This window comes from Atractosteus spatula, chromosome 14 (assembly GCF_055471065.1).
Source record: "Atractosteus spatula isolate fAtrSpa1 chromosome 14, fAtrSpa1.hap1, whole genome shotgun sequence".
Lineage (NCBI taxonomy): Eukaryota > Metazoa > Chordata > Actinopteri > Semionotiformes > Lepisosteidae > Atractosteus > Atractosteus spatula.
This window is the reverse complement of record NC_142719.1, coordinates 34,723,385-34,743,766: the sequence shown is the minus strand read 5'-3', so window position 1 is coordinate 34,743,766 and position 20,382 is coordinate 34,723,385. Positions and strand designations below refer to the sequence as shown.

General features: G+C 40.2%; 1 protein-coding gene across 2 annotated transcripts; it reads right to left on the bottom strand.

The window, feature by feature from the left end:
• Positions 1–1,817: 1,817 nt before the first annotated feature.
• On the bottom strand, positions 1,818–9,513 carry LOC148821189 (protocadherin alpha-C2). 2 transcript variants are annotated; one of them, XR_016094107.1, is made up of 4 exons: positions 6,719–9,513; positions 3,827–3,885; positions 3,537–3,732; positions 1,818–3,178 (listed from the first exon to the last, which is right to left on the bottom strand). XR_016094107.1 is itself a non-coding variant. In XM_088932231.1 (4 exons), exons 1-4 carry the CDS (start codon positions 9,230–9,232, stop codon positions 2,907–2,909), a joined length of 2,961 nt encoding a protein of 986 aa, XP_088788357.1. In that variant the 5' UTR covers positions 9,233–9,513; the 3' UTR covers positions 1,818–2,906. The 2 variants fall into 2 exon arrangements, 1 of the variants encoding a protein (XP_088788357.1); XM_088932231.1 differs by having other exon boundaries at positions 3,617–3,732.
• Between the last annotated feature and the right edge of the window lie 10,869 nt (positions 9,514–20,382).

Genomic DNA, 20,382 nt, shown 5'->3' with positions numbered 1-20,382 from the left:
ATCGATTTCCCTTTGGGATCAATAAAGTCTTTAAAAAAATAATTCTAATGATTGTGTCCATTACAGTATGGGCCATTTTCAAAAAGATCTTATTTAAGCAGCAGTTATGGTGTAGTATAATTAATACATTCAAACGGATTCAATGTGTTGTACAACTGAAGTCAAAGTTCATTGTTTAATACTGTACATGCAGCAGACTATTCCACATGAACTGCACCCAAACCTACTAAAAACTATATACGTTGTATAACTCAAATGTCCCTAGCACCTCATGTACTTGCTTTATGAAGTGAAAGCTTCAATAAAACAGGATTTACAGTATATACTAACACTAAGTGGTTATCAAAGTCCTCTAGCAATGTCACATTTATAAATGCTTATCATCAGAAGAAACTTACCACTTATACCTGAAACAAATTCACAAAGGTTATTATCAGGAAAATGGTTAAACCTTCTTGTAGCGGGTACATGGTCCTTGTCATTAACAGATATGGCACAGTAAATTCATTAACTTCACTCACATTTGGCCATCAACAAGGTTGATCAATAGAGAGTCTACTAATGTTATAAGCTAATACTGTAGTTGCAGATGCAGTCTTGTGGAATACTATCTCATTATTCTAACCTAGCCAGGAGAAGCATATACCTGTTCATTGGTCTCTGAGCTGTAGATATTACTTCATCCAACAAATGTTCAATGAGGTTCAAGCTACTCAGCCATGTTGTTGAAGCCAGTACTATGAAAGAGCTGGACGAGATCCTTGATCAATTAACTGCTACTTAAAGGGTTAGATGGGACCAATGGCTCCTCTTTTCTTATATTCGTATGTTCTTAACAGAGTAAGACAAATGTTACCAGTTCTCCAAAGACTACCAGGTTCACAGCAGGGGAATCCATTTTCTCAGATCCTTAATGTATGCCATACTGTATGTAAAGACAACCCTGTCCATCAAGAGTTAAACCAAAAATTCAATCCCGGACACCAATCTCAAATAATAATAATAATAATAATTTTCAAATCGGATAAGCACAGAAATTCTCTGGCAAACAAATTACCTTTGAGGGATGAATACAGTTCTTTTAGTCAGGATAAAAATAAAAGTACTCCGGAGAGCATCCTAATGAATATACTGGATAACTAATCTGTCTACTATCAGGCCACAGAACAGGGGGAGGGTGGTACGATCTGCACATGCAATGACAACGAATGGGCCAGGTGACAGGTGGTACCTACTGAACTATTCAGTCACCTGGGAGGTGCAGCAAGTACCATCGTCTCAGTCCATTTGGCCAACTTCACACTGATAACAGTTGCTGATAGTCTTCACCCAAACCCATCAAGAAGCCTCTACCCACCTCCTCAAAAGCTCATACTGTTCTCTGTGTCAATAGGAAAGCTCTGAGTAGTTTTTCATTTTTACATTTTTAGCTTAAGCATTCCAAATATTCAAATGTACACAATTAAACAAAAAATTGAATAATTTGATTGATTTTAAAGGCTTTAAATGCTAATATATCTTTTAATTGAAGTTGCAGTCTGATTAGTCCTCTTTTGGAGCCCATTAACAAGTTGATATTATAATGTAGTTAATTACCCATTTACATTGAACTTTGTAGTGAATTACTGGCCAAGTGCTTTGAAGAGTAAAAAGAGACAGAAGTGAATAGTTTATGGTGTAAAATGACCTCAATATAATGATTTCATTCCACTGCAAACCATCTTCACTACATAGCAGATAATGAAATAACTGCACTCTTAATACGGCTTAGCACTATGAATGTCACAAACCTCTTTTCTTTGTGATTAAACGTGATGTAATAAGAAAAAGTATTTTATTTCAAAATGAATATACAATTACAAAAATCATGCCATACATTGTGCTATGTTATAAAGATTGCAATATGCACAAGACATTTCTGTTCACTTGCACTGCACTATTTCTGTTTAACTGATTCCTAGCACTCTCTTTCATTCTTGGCGAAAATTTTGTAAATCATATTTTTGAACTGTACAGGTGCAAATCAAGATCAAGTAAGGTGGGCTCCACAGAGCATGTGGGCCATAATGCCAAGCTAAGCTTATACCTCGTGGGCTTCTGGAGCATAATGTCTGCTGCAAATCACTCAGAAGATATACTTCAGTAGTGGATGAAGTGAGAAACCTCCTTCTCATTTGTAAAGCTATATTATTATGATGAAGTTTTTAGATCACTGGAAATCACCGACTGTGAACATAATCTTTATCAAAAAAGACCGAAAAACACCTGTTCCAGCACCTATTTATAAAAAAAAAATGAATGTTAGTGGCCAAAGACACAAAAACATCAATATTATTATGAATATTAAGCAATGTTGCTGTTATTAGTAGTAGTAGCAGCACTGTTATTTAGTTGGGTGAAATGTCCTGGGTTCTACAGCCCACATTTACAGTATATTGCCGGCACTCGCAAAACTGTACAGGCAACTTAAAAGAGTGGAATTGACATGCCAGTTAATGATAGCAGGCTGGAGGACTGGTTAGGGTCCTGGACTCCTCCGTGCACGGTCTTTGGTTCAAATCCCAGGTGACACTTACTGCTACTGTTTTTGTCAGCAAAGTACTTCAGTCCGTTCGCTCCAGTAAAATAATTAGCAGTATAAATGAGTTCAAACGTAAGATGCTTTCAATAAAATTGTCAACTAAATCTTTCAATACAAAATACGTAGCAGTACAGTATGTTAAGCTACATTAATAGGATGTTGTGATCCAGGTAGTCCTGTTGAATTTATTGTGAAGAAAATGCTTCTTGACAAGGAAGTTTAAATTACCAAAGTTGCGTCACAACTTGCGTCACCAAAGGTTGCTCCGGGATCCCGAGATTAATTAAGTTAATGCGAGGAAAAAATCTTTTCAAGTCAATTGATATCATTTATTAGAAAGGTCGTTGTTTATCATCGCGTCCTCTTTGTATTCGGAATTTAACATCAGCTTCCTTTTTTTCCCAAACGTTGAAAATGAGTTCTTAACGTCGACGTCACTGCGCTGCGCCGGTCTCAGTGTGGAATGTGACGCTGGGGTCCCGGGAATGTAGACATTGTGCTGGTAGTCGGGAGGTGGGTGTAGTGGATATTGTGGGCCGTATCTAGGGGTCCAGGCGCGATTTGTGGCCCCAACGGCTGGTGAAGACATTCTATAATCTGTTTTAGAAAATAAAGAAACGCTGAAAATCAAAGTCATTTCTGTTGCATGACGGAACATGACAGCAATGCAAAACCTCTGCTAAAGCACTCCATAATATGCATTTTATTAAGTCATCTACAGTGCATAAAGCTTGAATCGTCTCCAAAACACCTGAAACTAATAAAATAATTTAAACATTTACACCGGTAAAATGTTACATCATCCGTTTCTCTCTTCTCTCAGAAGAAGAGGATGCTCATATATCCATTCGTGTACCATTAACAATCATGCAGGTAGAAAGCTAGCTGACTGTGCTCCTGTATTTTGCCACTGCATATGAGTGGAAGGGTACAAGCAAAAAAGATAAAAACTCACGTATAGTATAACAGAATGGAGGGTGTTTCTTTGAGTTATAAGTGTTTCCAAAGACCGAAGGACTGGTGAATCTCACGTACCCCTCATCTGGGTTCCCCATGTCCAGTACTGACCACCCACAGGAGTTACCAAATTTTCTGATTCTCTCTGCATAGCTTTCCGTACAAGAGTGCCTTCCATGTTCATGGAGCTGTAGCTGTGGAGCACACAAGAAGACCAAATGTTCAGGGACCGTTTCCGAAGGCTAAGAGCTGAGTAAATGTTATTTTAAAAATTAAAACTAAATGTACCTCTTAAGAGTAGAATTTTGGTTCTTTGATAGAGGCCAGTCTGTGTTGGGTTGTTTGAGCTGCAAAATCATGAACAAGAAAAATTAGTATATTTCCATCGCTGGTTACTGTGTTTAACAAGACTGTTATAGCATAATCTAAATTAGCTAGGCTGTCAGACATTCCAGAGTCCTGTTCAAACATTATAGTACACCAAGATACATTTTGATTTGTTTTTCTCCTTATAATTAAAAATGTTCCAAGAGTTTTCATTATTGTCATTATCTAATACATATTTTAAACACGCGATTTTGTTACATTCCTCAGTTATAGTATATTGAAGTCGCACAAAAAGGCATATTGTTATAGGCAGTAGAAGCATTTTAATCTTCATTTTAATATATCTTTGTAAATTCTTTCACTGTTATAGCAGAAGGACGCGGCATAGTTCTGTGCTTGTGGTTAACTCTCTACCATTTGTTAGAGGATTAACAGAAAACTTGCCTATACTTTTAAGCCAAATTGCTATATAGATGCCGAAGAAATGGTTACGCTAAAAGAAGCTACTTTACCTTTAAAATTAATATGTCAATCAAAAATGTTTTTAATATTTAATGTTGACGTATCTGAATCTCATCAATGCGCGTAGAAAATACAGCTCCACCGCCCTCTTCTGACACAAAATGATAACTGACTTGCTGATCCACTCGGGTTTTTCAGCTAGCTCCCTCCAGTGCATCGGTCTAATTTATTCAATTTTCTTTCATCGGAGGTTACCCAGCAGGAGACCTGAAGACACACATAGCCCCCAGATGCCTCTGCACCTCATATAAACGCATAATGCTCTATGCTCCATTAATTCACTTACAGTACTCAACAAGGGAAATGCAGTGTAAGCTTATTACAATCGGAATGCAAAGTACCTTACGCTAGCCATGTAAAGCCAATTAAAATCACCAGGATGAAACAAGACACGATTAAAATCTTCAAACGAGCACATGCAAACCCGAGCAGTGAATAATAATTTGAAATGGGTGGGGTTGTCCTTTTTCTCCATCGGAATCGTTTGATAATAAGCTAATGTACCGTGAGCTCGTGTATTAATGACTGCTTGTGGTGAAGCGAAGCATGTTTCTTGTTCCTGTTGACAGAATGTCTTCGGGTTTATCTCCTTTAGACATATGCGCTGTGTCAAATGAAGGAATTATAGCGAGCTACGGTTCTGCGTTTTGCCGCTGGTGGTTTTCTTTGAACAACCTAAATCCATTAGTTCGAGAATTAATGCAGAAAGTGGGCTGCTTTCCCGAATCTGTTTTTTTAATGCACTTTCGATGGTATCTATTGAAGTAACAGCGAAATGTTTCAAAACTCCACACTTCATCTAGAAAAAATACAAATGAATGTTTGCATTTAAGTAAACGTATTAGCGCGATGGCCTTGTAGTTCTTATTTAGCCCTGGGTTTGAATCCGAGCTGGGGCGGTTTCTGTGTGGGGCTTGCGTGTTCTCCCCGTGTTGATAGAAGTTTCCTCCCGTTTCCCAAAGGCCTGCAGGCAATATTTTTTGCAGAACCATTTTCCATATTGTCAAGGTTACACTCTAAGAGGCTCCGTGCTGCTCGTTTTATTGGTGTCACCTACACTTATTTGTCACCTGCTGATTTCCGGAGAAGCGACTTGAAGCGACCACTTTACAATATCACATAGGGCCCATTTGCGCTAGATTGTAAAACATGCAACGAACATCTTCCAGATGCGAGTGCACTTAAAATTAATTTACAATTTTTTTAATGTGATAAGTTTTGAAACAAAAAATAACACTTTTTCTAAATGACAAAAAAAAGACGTAAAACGACTTTTGTATTCGTGGATCTTCGCTTACATTCGGCAGAATATTTTAAACTCTGACTGTTCACTAATACAGATCACTGATATTCATTCACGGGCGCCTGTTTTCATGTGCAAAGCAACAGACGTCTTACAGTGGTCCATTTGTGGTATGATGCCTCCATCTAGTGGATTTCGGTAGAAAGGGGCTAGGTACACGGCACACTGTATATCAATTTATCAAGTTGAAATGACAAGGAATGCGAATATAGAACAGATTCTAAAAAGATTTGTGAAGTACTTAGTGAACGCTAAAGAAGGTGATCGATATAACCTTGGCTCATAATCCTTTCATTGTCTTCATATTTCTCACGCTCTGAACTATTCAGCCTTTTTTAATTGAATGCGGTTAAATTTTAGTGCTATTTACAATCATAGATCATCGTTTTTAAAAATGTTGAGATCATTGGAGCGAGCTGACAAGGGCTATAGGCAGCCGATGAAAGACGCAAAAGGGACTGCAAGGAACAGTTGAAAAAATAGCTATTGGATCGTTTATGCGCGGACATATTTATCTAAATTAACAACCCATTAAATGTTAATTGGATGTACAAAATTGTCTTTAAATATTAAATTTAAAATGATTTGCTTGATAATGGGGCGGCAGCGACATTTTAACCTAAAAGAAACGCGTACGTTTTAAATATTATTAAAAACATAATTGGAAAAAAATACACTAAATATTTTATCATCAATTAATACTCACGGCATGGGTTACAAGTACATGTAAGTCTGTGCGCGGGTCTCAGTATGTATGCAGCGACAGAGCAGCTGCCAAATGATTGATTAAGGCTGACAAAACCTAGTCTGTTATTGAACATAAAAATGAACCCTAGCTCATTTCTAAGATGGTCTTGGTTAAAATGATTAATATGTCGTGATCTGCATTCCGAAACTTACGTCTTGCGCGAATGACTTACAATGTCAAAATTGCTAACTCGTACGTGTATTCACATATACAATCATTCACAAAAGGACGAGAATGAATGCAGTGTTTAGGAATTCAGTGTACATAGAACTATCTTTACCTCGCTCGGTGTAGTAGCGCCGTTGTTCACCGTGTTGGTGCGGCTCTGTCCGCTCCAGACTGAAGCCAGGTTATCTGTACCTTTAGCGTTGTTCCTGGGAGTTGCTGGACTACAGGGTTTTAAAAACATGAAGTCACTTTTGGCCGACTCCGGAGTCAAACAGACTTTATAACAGTAGGCTTGAGACAGGGGACCATTGCCATTAACTTCAACACAGTTAGTAGGCACTTTAGTTCCGGAAGATATCTGAAGGTTAATGTTGGATTTTTTAAACACTTCAGTAGGAGCCTCGGGTTTCAACCTACAGCAGGAGGTAAAGGAGAAATCGCATCCCCTTATGGAATTTCTGTCCTTGTAACATTTTATAGATGCCAGGACGATTATAGCCACCAGAAATATAAAGGAAATTGTGCTCAGAGATACTATTAAGTACAGCGTTAGGTTAGAGGGGGATTCTTGGCTTAGAGTGAGGTCGCTGAAATCAGAAAGAGATTCTGGCACGCTGTCAACTACTGATAAGATGATGGAAACAGTCGCCGAGAGGGGTGGTTGACCGTTGTCCTTGACTAAAATGACTAGTCTTTGCCTGATGGCATCTTTATCTACAAATCGACGGATTGTCCTTATTTCTCCCGTGTAAAGCGCAACGCTAAACAGTCCCGGGTCTGTCGCCTGGAGAACCTGATATGAAAGACGGGAGTTTTGCCCCGCGTCTGCGTCTATTGCCGTGATTTTCGCCAGCAGGTAACCGGCATCAACAGATCTGGGGACCATCTCCGTGGCCACTGTGCCGTTTTTGGGTAAAGGCGAGACAATGACAGGAGCGTTGTCATTCTGATCCAAGACAAAGAGGTTCACGGTAACGTTGCTGCTCAGCGGCGGAAACCCGGCGTCTTGCGCTTGAACTCGAATCTGAAAGTTTCTCAGTTGCTCGTAGTCGAAGGAGCGCAGCGCGTAGATGTTACCGTTGTCTGAGTTGATGGAAACATAAGTGGACACCGGCATGCCCTGAATATGGCCCTCCAGAATGGAGTACGACAAATACGCATTCTGATTCGAATCAGGATCAAAAGCGGTCACCGAGCAAATGGAAGCGCCGGGGGCGTTATTCTCAGTCACATAGACCGTGTAAGACGGTTGCAGGAATCGGGGAGCGTTGTCGTTGATATCAGAGACTTGAACTAAGATAGTTTTCTTTGTAGACAGAGGAGGTGATCCCACATCTCTAGCAGTTAAAGTAATGTTGTACTCTGGCACAGTTTCCCTATCCAAAAATTCACTTGTAACCAAAGTATAATAATTCTTAAAAGAGGAGTGGAGCTGGAATGGCACATTCTTTGGGATCTCGCAGTCGACATTACCGTTTTCCCCCGAATCCCGATCCATCACACTGATGACAGCTATTACAGTCCCCGGGGGAGCATCCTCTTGTACAGGTGTTGATACTGAGGTTAAAATCACTTCTGGTGCGTTGTCGTTCACATCTATAATGTCAACCAGTATTTTGCAGTGCACGGCAACAGCCGACGGACCTTTGTCCTTGGCTTGCACGTAGATTTCATACACACCGGCTTTTTCGTAGTCCACGATCCCTTTGACTCTTATCTCTCCAGAGTGTGAATCAACAGTGAAGAGTTCTCGCACTTTCAGAGGAGCGTGCCCGCTGAAAGAGTAAGAAATATCCCCGTTAGATCCTTCGTCTAAATCTGTTGCATTAAGTCTGATAACCAGCGTACCCCTCGCTGCATTCTCCACTAAACTCACTCGATACGAGGACTTATCGAAGACGGGTACGTTGTCATTAGCATCCAGCACATTTACTGTGATCTGTGCAGTCCCAGATCTCTCTGGCATTCCTCCGTCAACTGCTGTTAGAATCACCTGGTGAGTCTTTTGCTGCTCTCTGTCCAGAAGTTTCTCGAGCACCAGCTCTGCGAACTTGCTGCCGTCACTCCGTGTCTGGATATCCAAGACAAAGTGCTCGTTAGAGCTGAGCAGGTATGTGCGGAGAGAGTTGCTGCCCACGTCTGGATCGTGCGCGCTCTCAAGCGGGAAACGAGACCCGGGAGCCGCCGACTCCGTAATTTCGAGGACAAATTCGCTCCATGGAAAACTGGGGGCATTGTCATTGACATCCAGAATTTCTACTTCCACCCTATACAGCTCCAAAGGATTCTCGATGACCACCTGCAAGTGCAAAAAACAGATCGGATTCTGTTCACACAGTTCTTCTCTATCAATCTTCTCGTTCACAAATAAAATCCCGTTTTCCAAATTGACTTCTAAATACTGTTTTCTAGCGCCAGAGACAATCCTGAATCTTCGAGCAGAGAGTTTGCCGACGTCTAAGCCCAAGTCTTCCGCTATATTGCCAACAAAAGCTCCGTGCTCCAGTTCCTCGGGAATCGAATACCGTATCTGAGCCAGGACTAAATCCACAGCACAAGCGCAAAAAACTAGATAGGTTACTTGCCTTCTCCACGTCCGTCTTCTTTTCACAGTCCTTAGTTCCATTTCAGCTGTGCTAGGTCCTTAGTCCAGTATATTGCGAGTAAATATTTTTATAATCAGCATGATGTCCCTATTAACTCAAATCAAAATTTAAAAATGCTATAAATAAAACTTTCCATTAAGTAAAAAGGCGTATGCGTAAAAGCGCGGAAAGGAGCGTGATATCAGGAACAGATGTAAATAAAAATATAAAGAAAGAAACTGCATCGCGAAACTTTGCGCGAATGAAAAGCTCAGGGTCCTTTCCCAGTCTCGCTCACTGCTTGTTACCCCAGTGGTGTGTGATACTTTGTCTCTGATTTTCCAGTGTATTAGGCATTTTGGAAGGGGCTGGTGGGGGAGGATCGCAGACTTATTCGGAACCGTATTGGAGGACAGCGACATGAGAGCTTCGGCTGTAATTACAGTGTGGACAGTTTAACCCTCTCGATGCTCAGACCCACCACTGTGGTACCATAACATACATTTTACACATTGTAACCACGTTGTTTAAAAAATATATATGCAGCGTACTACAAGTTATATTAACTTGGATCACGTGTTTATAGACGTTATTGTACAGAATCTAATCACAGGTAGTCCCTTACATCTGACAGATCACTATATTGGGTAGCAGTTGCGCTTTGACGTCTTTAAATTGCTCCATTGCCTCACGAATGCAGTCCAGTCCATTGAGTATACTAGTGGTCACGGAGCAATTCTGAGAATGAAATTGCTGGATACTGTTACTATTTATCTATTATTTCACCACAAGAAATTGATTGCCTTTCTATTATGATTTTTCACCTTTTTTTATACCCATAAAGTGAAGTTTATGGTATGGGGTATTTCCAGTTAGAAAAAGTTGAGTGAAACAAATTCTCTTTACACCGCTTAATTATTTCATGTATATTATCTGTTTATGAGTGCAACCAGGTAATCATCTTTACTTTAATCATCTTTCTAAGCCAATCGTTACCAGCGCTTCTCCTTTTTAACATTTCTTCACATAACATAACGCAGGGCTTGAAATAACCTCCAGTGTACAGGCAACACGCGGTTTTGTCCCAACACCTGCAGGCACTCGTATTTTAATTAAGAGAGCAAGCTGCTAGTTTTTCCGCGCTGAAAACGCTAAGCGGTGTGGTAAGAGATGGCCGATTTCCTCCACGTATGTTCATATAATCGGAGAAGAAAGAAGAAAATCACCCCTCGCACGCACACACACACACACAAATAATAAAAAAGTAAAATCCCTTGGTTTAAATAACCAGAAAACACAATCTGTTCAGAGAGTTAACCTCTAGCAGATGGTTAAGCTTTTCCAGAAATGATTACATTTTGTAAAACACGGTTTACATTGGATTCCCATTCTTTTTAATTAATGGAGAGCGGGATTATCATTCAGCTATCCGGGATCAGCTATTCTCGAACAGATAAATACAAATGTTTCTGAAAAATAATCCCAATGTACTATGTTTAATGTGTCGGGGTTTTCTCGATAGTTGTCGCATTAATTTGAACTGCATCTACCGTGAGCCTTTCTTTTACTTTCCCGCGACTTTCATCAGCTCTCTCTTCCCAATCCCTGCTAAAACACAACCCTCGATTAACCTGAACGATGAGGTTGTACTAGTAGGTCATCGTTCTACTGTAATTCACCAAGTATTGACAATCAACGGCAACCACATACACAATCTAATTAATACGCAGTTCCTTGCAGTGTGGGACAATGCGTAATGATAAAAAAAAACTCCTGGCAACCATAAAACGAATGATTTAATGCTGTCACTTTTTGACATTTACTGTTTTATATGGCTTTGTGAGTATAGTGATTTTTTACATACCATCAAGAGTTTATTTTACAAATTAATTATCGTCTTGAAATGAGCAATGGAAGTTATTAACTGAAGTTCGGGAGGGACGACAATGCCAAGATAATTACACAGAGCTGTATCTAATCATCATTATTGCGAAATTAGCTCTGTATATCGTACACGAACACTTCCTTTGGCGTTTGTCTCAAAGATTGGTTCCCTTCTTCTGAGTTGGGATCAGGAGTGGACGTCCTCGCCCTATGGCCAGGAGGCTCCCCATTACCCAGGCGGGATAAACCAAACCTTTCTCACTAAGTGATGGTGCTGTCCCTGGTGAAATGTCTGTTGGTGAGACAGTTTTTTTCATCTTTGTCTTAATAATCATCAATAAAAAGAGAAAAAAAAACATTCACGAAGAACGAGGTTTACACTAACGCATAGATTAAAAGTTAAAGGCGAAATTGGTATACCTTGGAATCGTGAGAATTTGCTAAATTATCTTTGAGCCGCGGATTATTTCAAAAATAATACTTGGATGCCATCTAGCGGATTGTTTATAAATGTAACATTTGATAATAACAGCAGTGATATTGTTAAATGGATAAATGTCTTTAATGGATAAACGTGAGTATGTTATGCAAGGAAACAACTATAGGATATGCCCACATTTATTAATTACTATTCGTATGTGCTGCAAAATGACTATGCATTGCTAAAGGCAGATGTGGATATTTTCATCGATGAGCTACTGTTCCTCTGAGTATAGAAAGACTGCGACAGTTTAACTTATTTGTATGTAAAATAAGCCTGAACATTTAAGATGTCCTTACGTTGCTTGTACTTTATGCTTGTACAGTTTCAGTATTTGTCCAAACACCTTGTTTTCATAAGTCATCTCTAAGTACCACAGAAGTTAAAGCAAGCCTAGTACTATCCTTTGTTTATACGGTGCTTGAGCGACCCCTGCTGTTCTATCAATATATCAATCATAGAATAAGAATTTCCATGAAGTAATTGTTACATAGCCGAGGAAGCACATAGAACAGGATTCTTAACGATTTTATATCACAATAAAAATCAAACATAACGTTTGCCACCTTTCCAAAATAAAAAATAGATAAAACACCCGAAAACAAAAGGCTGTATTTATATGATTCTTTAGTTGTTCCAGATGGGAAATTTGCATTAATACATTTAACAGAACATGAATCCATTAATAAGAAATATACGTGCATAAGAAAAGAAAAAACAAGTCAGCACTTGTAACTGTAAATAATCCGCACATTTTTAAGTAATCCTCACACTTTTAACATCACACACGCTTCTTCAAAACAAAAATAAATTATCGGCGTTCTCGAGAATAACCTCAGACCTTTGCTTGAAGCACAGAAAATCTGAAAACAGTTCAGACAAATTAGAAAAAAATGACAGGACTGAACATTTTTATCAGTTATTGTGGATTATGTTATTAAGGCAACGTGTCGAAATTAGAGCTCAAATGCGATTTGAACAATTTTGGTCCCATTAAGCAGCCTTAAATGAAGATTCATGTTTCTTTAGTTTAAAAGAAAAAAAGGAGAGAAAAAAAACAAAAACACTGGACAGTGCCCATGGTCCGAACCCCGAAACCTTGCGGCCGTGGAATGAGAAACTTGCAAAGTTTGAAGTAACCATTGAGCTAACCCAACGCAGAGACTTCAGCAGTGAAACAGCTTACAAAGGCACTCGTTTCCAATACGTCACAAAGCCCTCCCCACGCCCCTCCTGCCTACAGAGGCGCCGTGTTCAAATCATCACAGCTTATGCTGCTGAAAACGACGTTGTAATGTCATGACAGACTTGGGATCTAAACAAATTATATGGATCCAACACTGATATCAAAATAGGAAGAAAGCAGAAGAAATAAAAAATGAAACCTGAGATGGGAAAGAGATAACCGATGGGAAAAACGAAAAAAAAATTAAAAAGTAGTGAAAGGACAGAATAATAATAATTGCTTACATTTATATAGCGCTTTTCTGGAAACTCCACTCAAAGTGCTTTACAGGTAATGGGGACTGCCCTCCACCACCACCAATGCGCAGCATCCACCTGGATGATGCGATGGCAGCCATAGTGCACCAGAACACTCACCACACATCAGCTATCAGCGGGGAGGAGAGCTGAGTAATCAAAACCAATTCATAGATGGGGATTATTAGGAGGCCATGATTGGTAAAAGCCAATGGGAAATTTGGCCAGGACACCAGGGTTACACCCCTACTCTTTTCAAGCAATGCCCTGGGATTTTTAATGACCACAGAGAGTCAGGACCTCAGTTTTACATCTCTTCCAAAGGACAGCACTTGTTTACAGTATAGCATCACCATCACTATACTAGGGCATTAGGACCCACATGGACCACAGAGTGAGAACCCCCTGCTGGCCCCACTAACACCTCTTTCAGCAGCAACCTTAGTTTCTCCCCAGGACGTCTCCCTTCCAGGTACTAACCAGGCTTACACCTGCTAAGCTTCAGTGGAGTTCCAGTTTTGAGTTGCAGAATGAGATGGCAACTGGCTGAGAAGAGTGAAGCCACAGTCTTCAAGGTCTTGCAGAGGTCTGGTTGAGCTGCAAGCTCTAAGAGAAGTTTAAATAGGGCTGCCAGGCAGAATACATTTTTGCAATTGAGCCAACAAAGGGAAAACCTAAGTTTTGCAAGGCTGGAGGAAATACTTCACATCCGTTATTCAGTGAGTAAAGGTGGGTGCAACAGGTTGTGTTCAATAGAGCAAAATCAAATGTATTGCTAATAAAGGCCAGCATGCCTAACCGAATATTAGATAAAACGTAATTATGAGGTACACCAAAGTTAACTACAGTATCAGAGGAGGGAGCTCAGCACATCTAAAATTGTTTAAGAGTTTCAAATATAGACTTGCAAAATGATTTCAGTGTGGAACAAGACCAGTACATGTGGAAAGGAGTAGCAGGGGCCTGCTTCCACTTATCACACATTCAGGATCAATGTTTGGGAAAGTTTCAGCCAGTTTAACCTTAGAAAAGTCTGTTGAACCAAGCCTTGCACAAAAAGGTGAGGGCTGTATTCAAGAGGGTCTAGTTTCCCACATTTTGTTTGGAAAGGTCAAATTCTTAATCCTGTAAATGTCACAGTAGCCAAAGTAGTGCAGTCCACAGTATATAGGAATACATCTGGGAAATGACACCTCTAACGCTTGGAGTTCATTTAAGGATGAAATCAATGCTCAGGGAGGGAGGGAGAGCTGGGAAATTTGGCACTTGGTTTTGGATAAAGTGTCAAATCTGAAGGTAATTAAATAAGTGTGATTTTGGTAACTTAAATTTGCCCAATCGTTGCTCAAATGAGGCAAAGCAAGCTTCCATGAATAGGCATCTGCAAGATGTAATGCCTCTATTGCTCCAAAGGAGGAATGCTTCATTAAGAATTGGCTTCATTACTCTGCTCTCCTCCCCACTGAGAGCTGATGTGTGGTGAGCGTTCTGGCGCACTGTGGCTGCCGTCACATCATCCAGGTGGATGCTGCACATTGGTGGTGGTGGAGGGGAGTCCCCATTACCTGTAAAGTGCTTTGAGTGGAGTGTCCATATATACGTGTAAGCAATTATTATTATTATTATTATTATTATTATTATAATGCCTGGTCTATAACAGAAGAAGCAAACAAATGGTTTACATGCAGAGGAGCACAAACATTGAAAGACTGTAATCCAAAGTGTTTCCTAAACTGATTCCAAATCCTAAGAGACCACTTAACCAGGGGATGACTGCTAAATTGGGAAATTGAGAGACGAAGGGAGGAACATACCAGGGCAGGTAGTGTTGAAGTAGAATAGGAGGACACTTCCATATGTAACCAAGATGGGGAGTGCAGCAGAGTATGAGAATCCAATAGGAGATCTCCTGATTCTTAGCTGCCCATTAATGAAGGAATGGGTAATGTGAGGCCCTCGTCTCTTTTTGGTCTCGCAACCTTTGCCTTCACAGGAGGTCTCCCATCCAGGTACTGGCCAGGCTCACGCCTGTAGCTTCAGTGGGCTGCCAGTGGTACTGTATTCGTACTCTGTGTTGTCAAAACGTGTCGGAGTGTTAACCTGGTGTCTTGTCTAAATTTCCTTCTGAATTTCCATCCTAATAATCCCCATCTATGAATTGGCTTCATTACTGTATTCTCCTCACCCTGATAGCTGATGTGTGGTGGTAGAGGTGAGTCCCCATTACTTATAAATCGCTTTGAATGGAGTGTCTTGGAAAAGCGCTATATAAGTGTCAATTCTTCTTCTTTTATTATTATCATTAACGTGTTAGATATATTCTTATTTCTCCAGTAGCTGTTTTATCATAAGAGATATTTGGCTTCTATATCTACCTTACTGACCAATTTTGTTTAAGATATGTTAGAATTTGCCTTCTTTTCATAAATTGTGGTCAGGAAATAGAAGCTGTAAAAGTAAAAAAATAAATAAAATAAATAAAGAAGACGACTTTTGGGTTGTAAAGCCTTCTCCGAATGTGTAATGCGTCGTGAAATACGAATTCTTGTTTTTCATGGTCAATGAGCGACACCTACCGTTTCTTCAGGCTAATATGATTCTTTAAATATATTCATTCATAAAATAAAAAAGTTGAGTCAACTTAAACGTGTTTTTAAATAACCACAAACAGAAGTGAACACTGTGTAATAAAACCATAACGATTTTAAAGCACTGTATGGGGTTATATGATTTACCCTTTGTGCCTCACCCACACCCAACTACCCCGAAACACGGTAGAATAATATTCACGATACGCGTCCCTTCACAATTAAGAGTTACATTTACATTAAAATCTAAACAGAAAATACTCATATCGATCTAATTTTATTTTTGATAAAAGTGAACAAAACGCCGGACAGCGCCCGTGGTTCGTAATCCCGGTGAGGGGAAAGGTTTGTTTCGAGAAGTAACCGCTGAGCTAAGCCGGCGCAGCTTCAACAGGCGGAAAATGAGTTTTTATTACATCGACGTCACATAGCCTGAGTCTCGTGACTCGTTTTTATCTTGTTTTATGCCGCTACGTTTTATTGCTAGGCCCTTCAAGCAATTCTTTTCAAAATGCGTGGAAATCATTTTAAAACAACAGGCACGGAGTTTTTACCTTAAACTGTTAACCTTGAACTGTAAACTAAATCACTACAAACTGATACTGAGCGCTAGATGAAGATTCGTCTTTCTTTAGTTTAAAAAAAACAAAACAAAAGCACTAGACAGCGCCCATGGTCCGAACCCCGCAACCTTGCGGCCGCGGAATGAGAAACTTGCGAAGTTTGAAGCAACCATTGAGCTAACCCAGCGCAGAGACTTCAGCAGTGAAACAGCTTACAAAGGCACTCGTTTCCAATACGTCACAAAGCCCTCCCCACGCCCCTCCTGCCTACAGAGGCGCCGTGTTCAAATCATCACAGCTTATGCTGCTGAAAACGACGTTGTAATGTCATGACAGACTTGGGATCTAAACAAATTATATGGATCCAACACTGATATCAAAATAGGAAGAAAGCAGAAGAAATAAAAAATGAAACCTGAGATGGGAAAGAGATAACCGATGGGAAAACAGGAAAAAAAATAAAAAGTAGTGAAAGGACAGAATAATAATAATTGCTTACATTTATATACCGCTTTTCTGGACACTCCACTCAAAGTGCTTTACAGGTAATGGGGACTGCCCTCCACCACCAATGCGCAGCATCCACCTGGATGATGCGATGGCAGCCATAGTGCACCAGAACACTCACCACACATCAGCTCAGTGGGGAGGAGAGCTGAGTAATCAAAACCAATTCATAGATGGGGATTATTAGGAGGCCATGATTGGTAAAAGCCAATGGGAAATTTGGCCAGGACACCAGGGTTACACCCCTACTCTTTTCAAGCAATGCCATGATTTTTAATGACCACAGAGAGTCAGGACCTCAGTTTTACATCTCTTCCAAAGGACAGCACTTGTTTACAGTATAGCATCACCATCACTATACTAGGGCATTAGGACCCACATGGACCACAGAGTGAGAACCCCCTGCTGGCCCCACTAACACCTCTTTCAGCAGCAACCTTAGTTTCTCCCCAGGACGTCTCCCTTCCAGGTACTAACCAGGCTCACACCTGCTGAGCTTCAGTGGAGTTCCAGTTTTGAGTTGCAGAATGAGATGGCTACTGGCTGAAAAGAGTGAAGCCACAGTCTTCAAGGTCTTGCAGAGGTCTGGTTGAGCTGCAAGCTCTAAGAGAAGTTTAAATAGGGCTGCCAGGCAGAATACATTTTTGCAATTGAGCCAACAAAGGGAAAACCTAAGTTTTGCAAGGCTGGAGAAAATACTTCACATCACTTATTCAGTGAGTAAAGGTGGGTGCAACAGGTTGTGTTCAATAGAGCAAAATCAAATGTATTGCTAATAAAGGCCAGCATGCCTAACTGAATATTAGATAAAACGTAATTATGAGGTACACCAAAGTTAACTACTGTATCAGAGGAGGGAGCTCAGCACATCTAAAATTGTTTAAGAGTTTCAAATATAGACTTGCAAAATGATTTCAGTGTGGAACAAGACCAGTACATGTGGAAAGGAGTAGCAGGGGCCTGCTTCCACTTATCACACATTCAGGATCAATGTTTGGGAAAGTTTCAGCCAGTTTAACCTTAGAAAAGTCTGTTGAACCAAGCCTTGCACAAAAAGGTGAGGGCTGTATTCAAGAGGGTCTAGTTTCCCACATTTTGTTTGGAAAGGTCAAATTCTTAATCCTGTAAATGTCACAGTAGCCAAAGTAGTGCAGTCCACAGTATATAGGAATACATCTGGGAAATGACACCTCTAACGCTTGGAGTTCATTTAAGGATGAAATCAATGCTCAGGGAGGGAGGGAGAGCTGGGAAATTTGGCACTTGGTTTTGGATAAAGTGTCAAATCTGAAGGTAATTAAATAAGTGTGATTTTGGTAACTTAAATTTGCCCAATCGTTGCTCAAACGAGGCAAAGCAAGCTTCCATGAATAGGCATCTGCAAGATGTAATGCCTCTATTGCTCCAAAGGAGGAATGCTTCATTAAGAATTGGCTTCATTACTCTGCTCTCCTCCCCACTGAGAGCTGATGTGTGGTGAGCGTTCTGGCGCACTGTGGCTGCCGTCACATCATCCAGGTGGATGCTGCACATTGGTGGTGGTGGAGGGGAGTCCCCATTACCTGTAAAGTGCTTTGAGTGGAGTGTCCATATATACGTGTAAGCAATTATTATTATTATTATTATAATGCCTGGTCTATAACAGAAGAAGCAAACAAATGGTTTACATGCAGAGGAGCACAAACATTGAAAGACTGTAATCCAAAGTGTTTCCTAAACTGATTCCAAATCCTAAGAGACCACTTAACCAGGGGATGACTGCTAAATTGGGAAATTGAGAGACGAAGGGAGGAACATACCAGGGCAGGTAGTGTTGAAGTAGAATAGGAGGACACTTCCATATGTAACCAAGATGGGGAGTGCAGCAGAGTATGAGAATCCAATAAGAGATCTCCTGATTCTTAGCTGCCCATTAATGAAGGAATGGGTAATGTGAGGCCCTCGTCTCTTTTTGGTCTCGCAACCTTTGCCTTCACAGGAGGTCTCCCATCCAGGTACTGGCCAGGCTCACGCCTGTAGCTTCAGTGGGCTGCCAGTGGTACTGTATTCGTACTCTGTGTTGTCAAAACGTGTCGGAGTGTTAACCTGGTGTCTTGTCTAAATTTCCTTCTGAATTTCCATCCTAATAATCCCCATCTATGAATTGGCTTCATTACTGTATTCTCCTCACCCTGATAGCTGATGTGTGGTGGTAGAGGTGAGTCCCCATTACTTATAAATCGCTTTGAATGGAGTGTCTTGGAAAAGCGCTATATAAGTGTCAATTCTTCTTCGTTTATTATTATCATTAACGTGTTAGATATATTCTTATTTCTCCAGTAGCTGTTTTATCATAAGAGATATTTGGCTTCTATATCTACCTTACTGACCAATTTTGTTTAAGATATGTTAGAATTTGCCTTCTTTTCATAAATTGTGGTCAGGAAATAGAAGCTGTAAAAGTAAAAAAATAAATAAAATAAATAAAGAAGACGACTTTTGGGTTGTAAAGCCTTCTCCGAATGTGTAATGCGTCGTGAAATACGAATTCTTGTTTTTCATGGTCAATGAGCGACACCTACCGTTTCTTCAGGCTAATATGATTCTTTAAATATATTCATTCATAAAATAAAAAAGTTGAGTCAACTTAAACGTGTTTTTAAATAACCACAAACAGAAGTGAACACTGTGTAATAAAACCATAACGATTTTAAAGCACTGTATGGGGTTATATGATTTACCCTTTGTGCCTCACCCACACCCAACTACCCCGAAACACGGTAGAATAATATTCACGATACGCGTCCCTTCACAATTAAGAGTTACATTTACATTAAAATCTAAACAGAAAATACTCATATCGATCTAATTTTATTTTTGATAAAAGTGAACAAAACGCCGGACAGCGCCCGTGGTTCGTAATCCCGGTGAGGGGAAAGGTTTGTTTCGCGAAGTAACCGCTGAGCTAAGCCGGCGCAGCTTCAACAGGCGGAAAATGAGTTTTTATTACATCGACGTCACATAGCCTGAGTCTCGTGACTCGTTTTTATCTTGTTTTATGCCGCTACGTTTTATTGCTAGGCCCTTCAAGCAATTCTTTTCAAAATGCGTGGAAATCATTTTAAAACAACAGGCACGGAGTTTTTACCTTAAACTGTTAACCTTGAACTGTAAACTAAATCACTACAAACTGATACTGAGCGCTAGATGAAGATTCGTCTTTCTTTAGTTTAAAAAAAACAAAACAAAAGCACTGGACAGCGCCCATGGTCCGAACCCCGCAACCTTGCGGCCGCGGAATGAGAAACTTGCGAAGTTTGAAGTAACCATTGAGCTAACCCAGCGCAGAGACTTCAGCAGTGAAACAGCTTACAAAGGCACTCGTTTCCAATACGTCACAAAGCCCTCCCCACGCCCCTCCTGCCTACAGAGGCGCCGTGTTCAAATCATCACAGCTTATGCTGCTGAAAACGACGTTGTAATGTCATGACAGACTTGGGATCTAAACAAATTATATGGATCCAACACTGATATCAAAATAGGAAGAAAGCAGAAGAAATAAAAAATGAAACCTGAGATGGGAAAGAGATAACCGATGGGAAAACAGGAAAAAAAATAAAAAGTAGTGAAAGGACAGAATAATAATAATTGCTTACATTTATATACCGCTTTTCTGGACACTCCACTCAAAGTGCTTTACAGGTAAT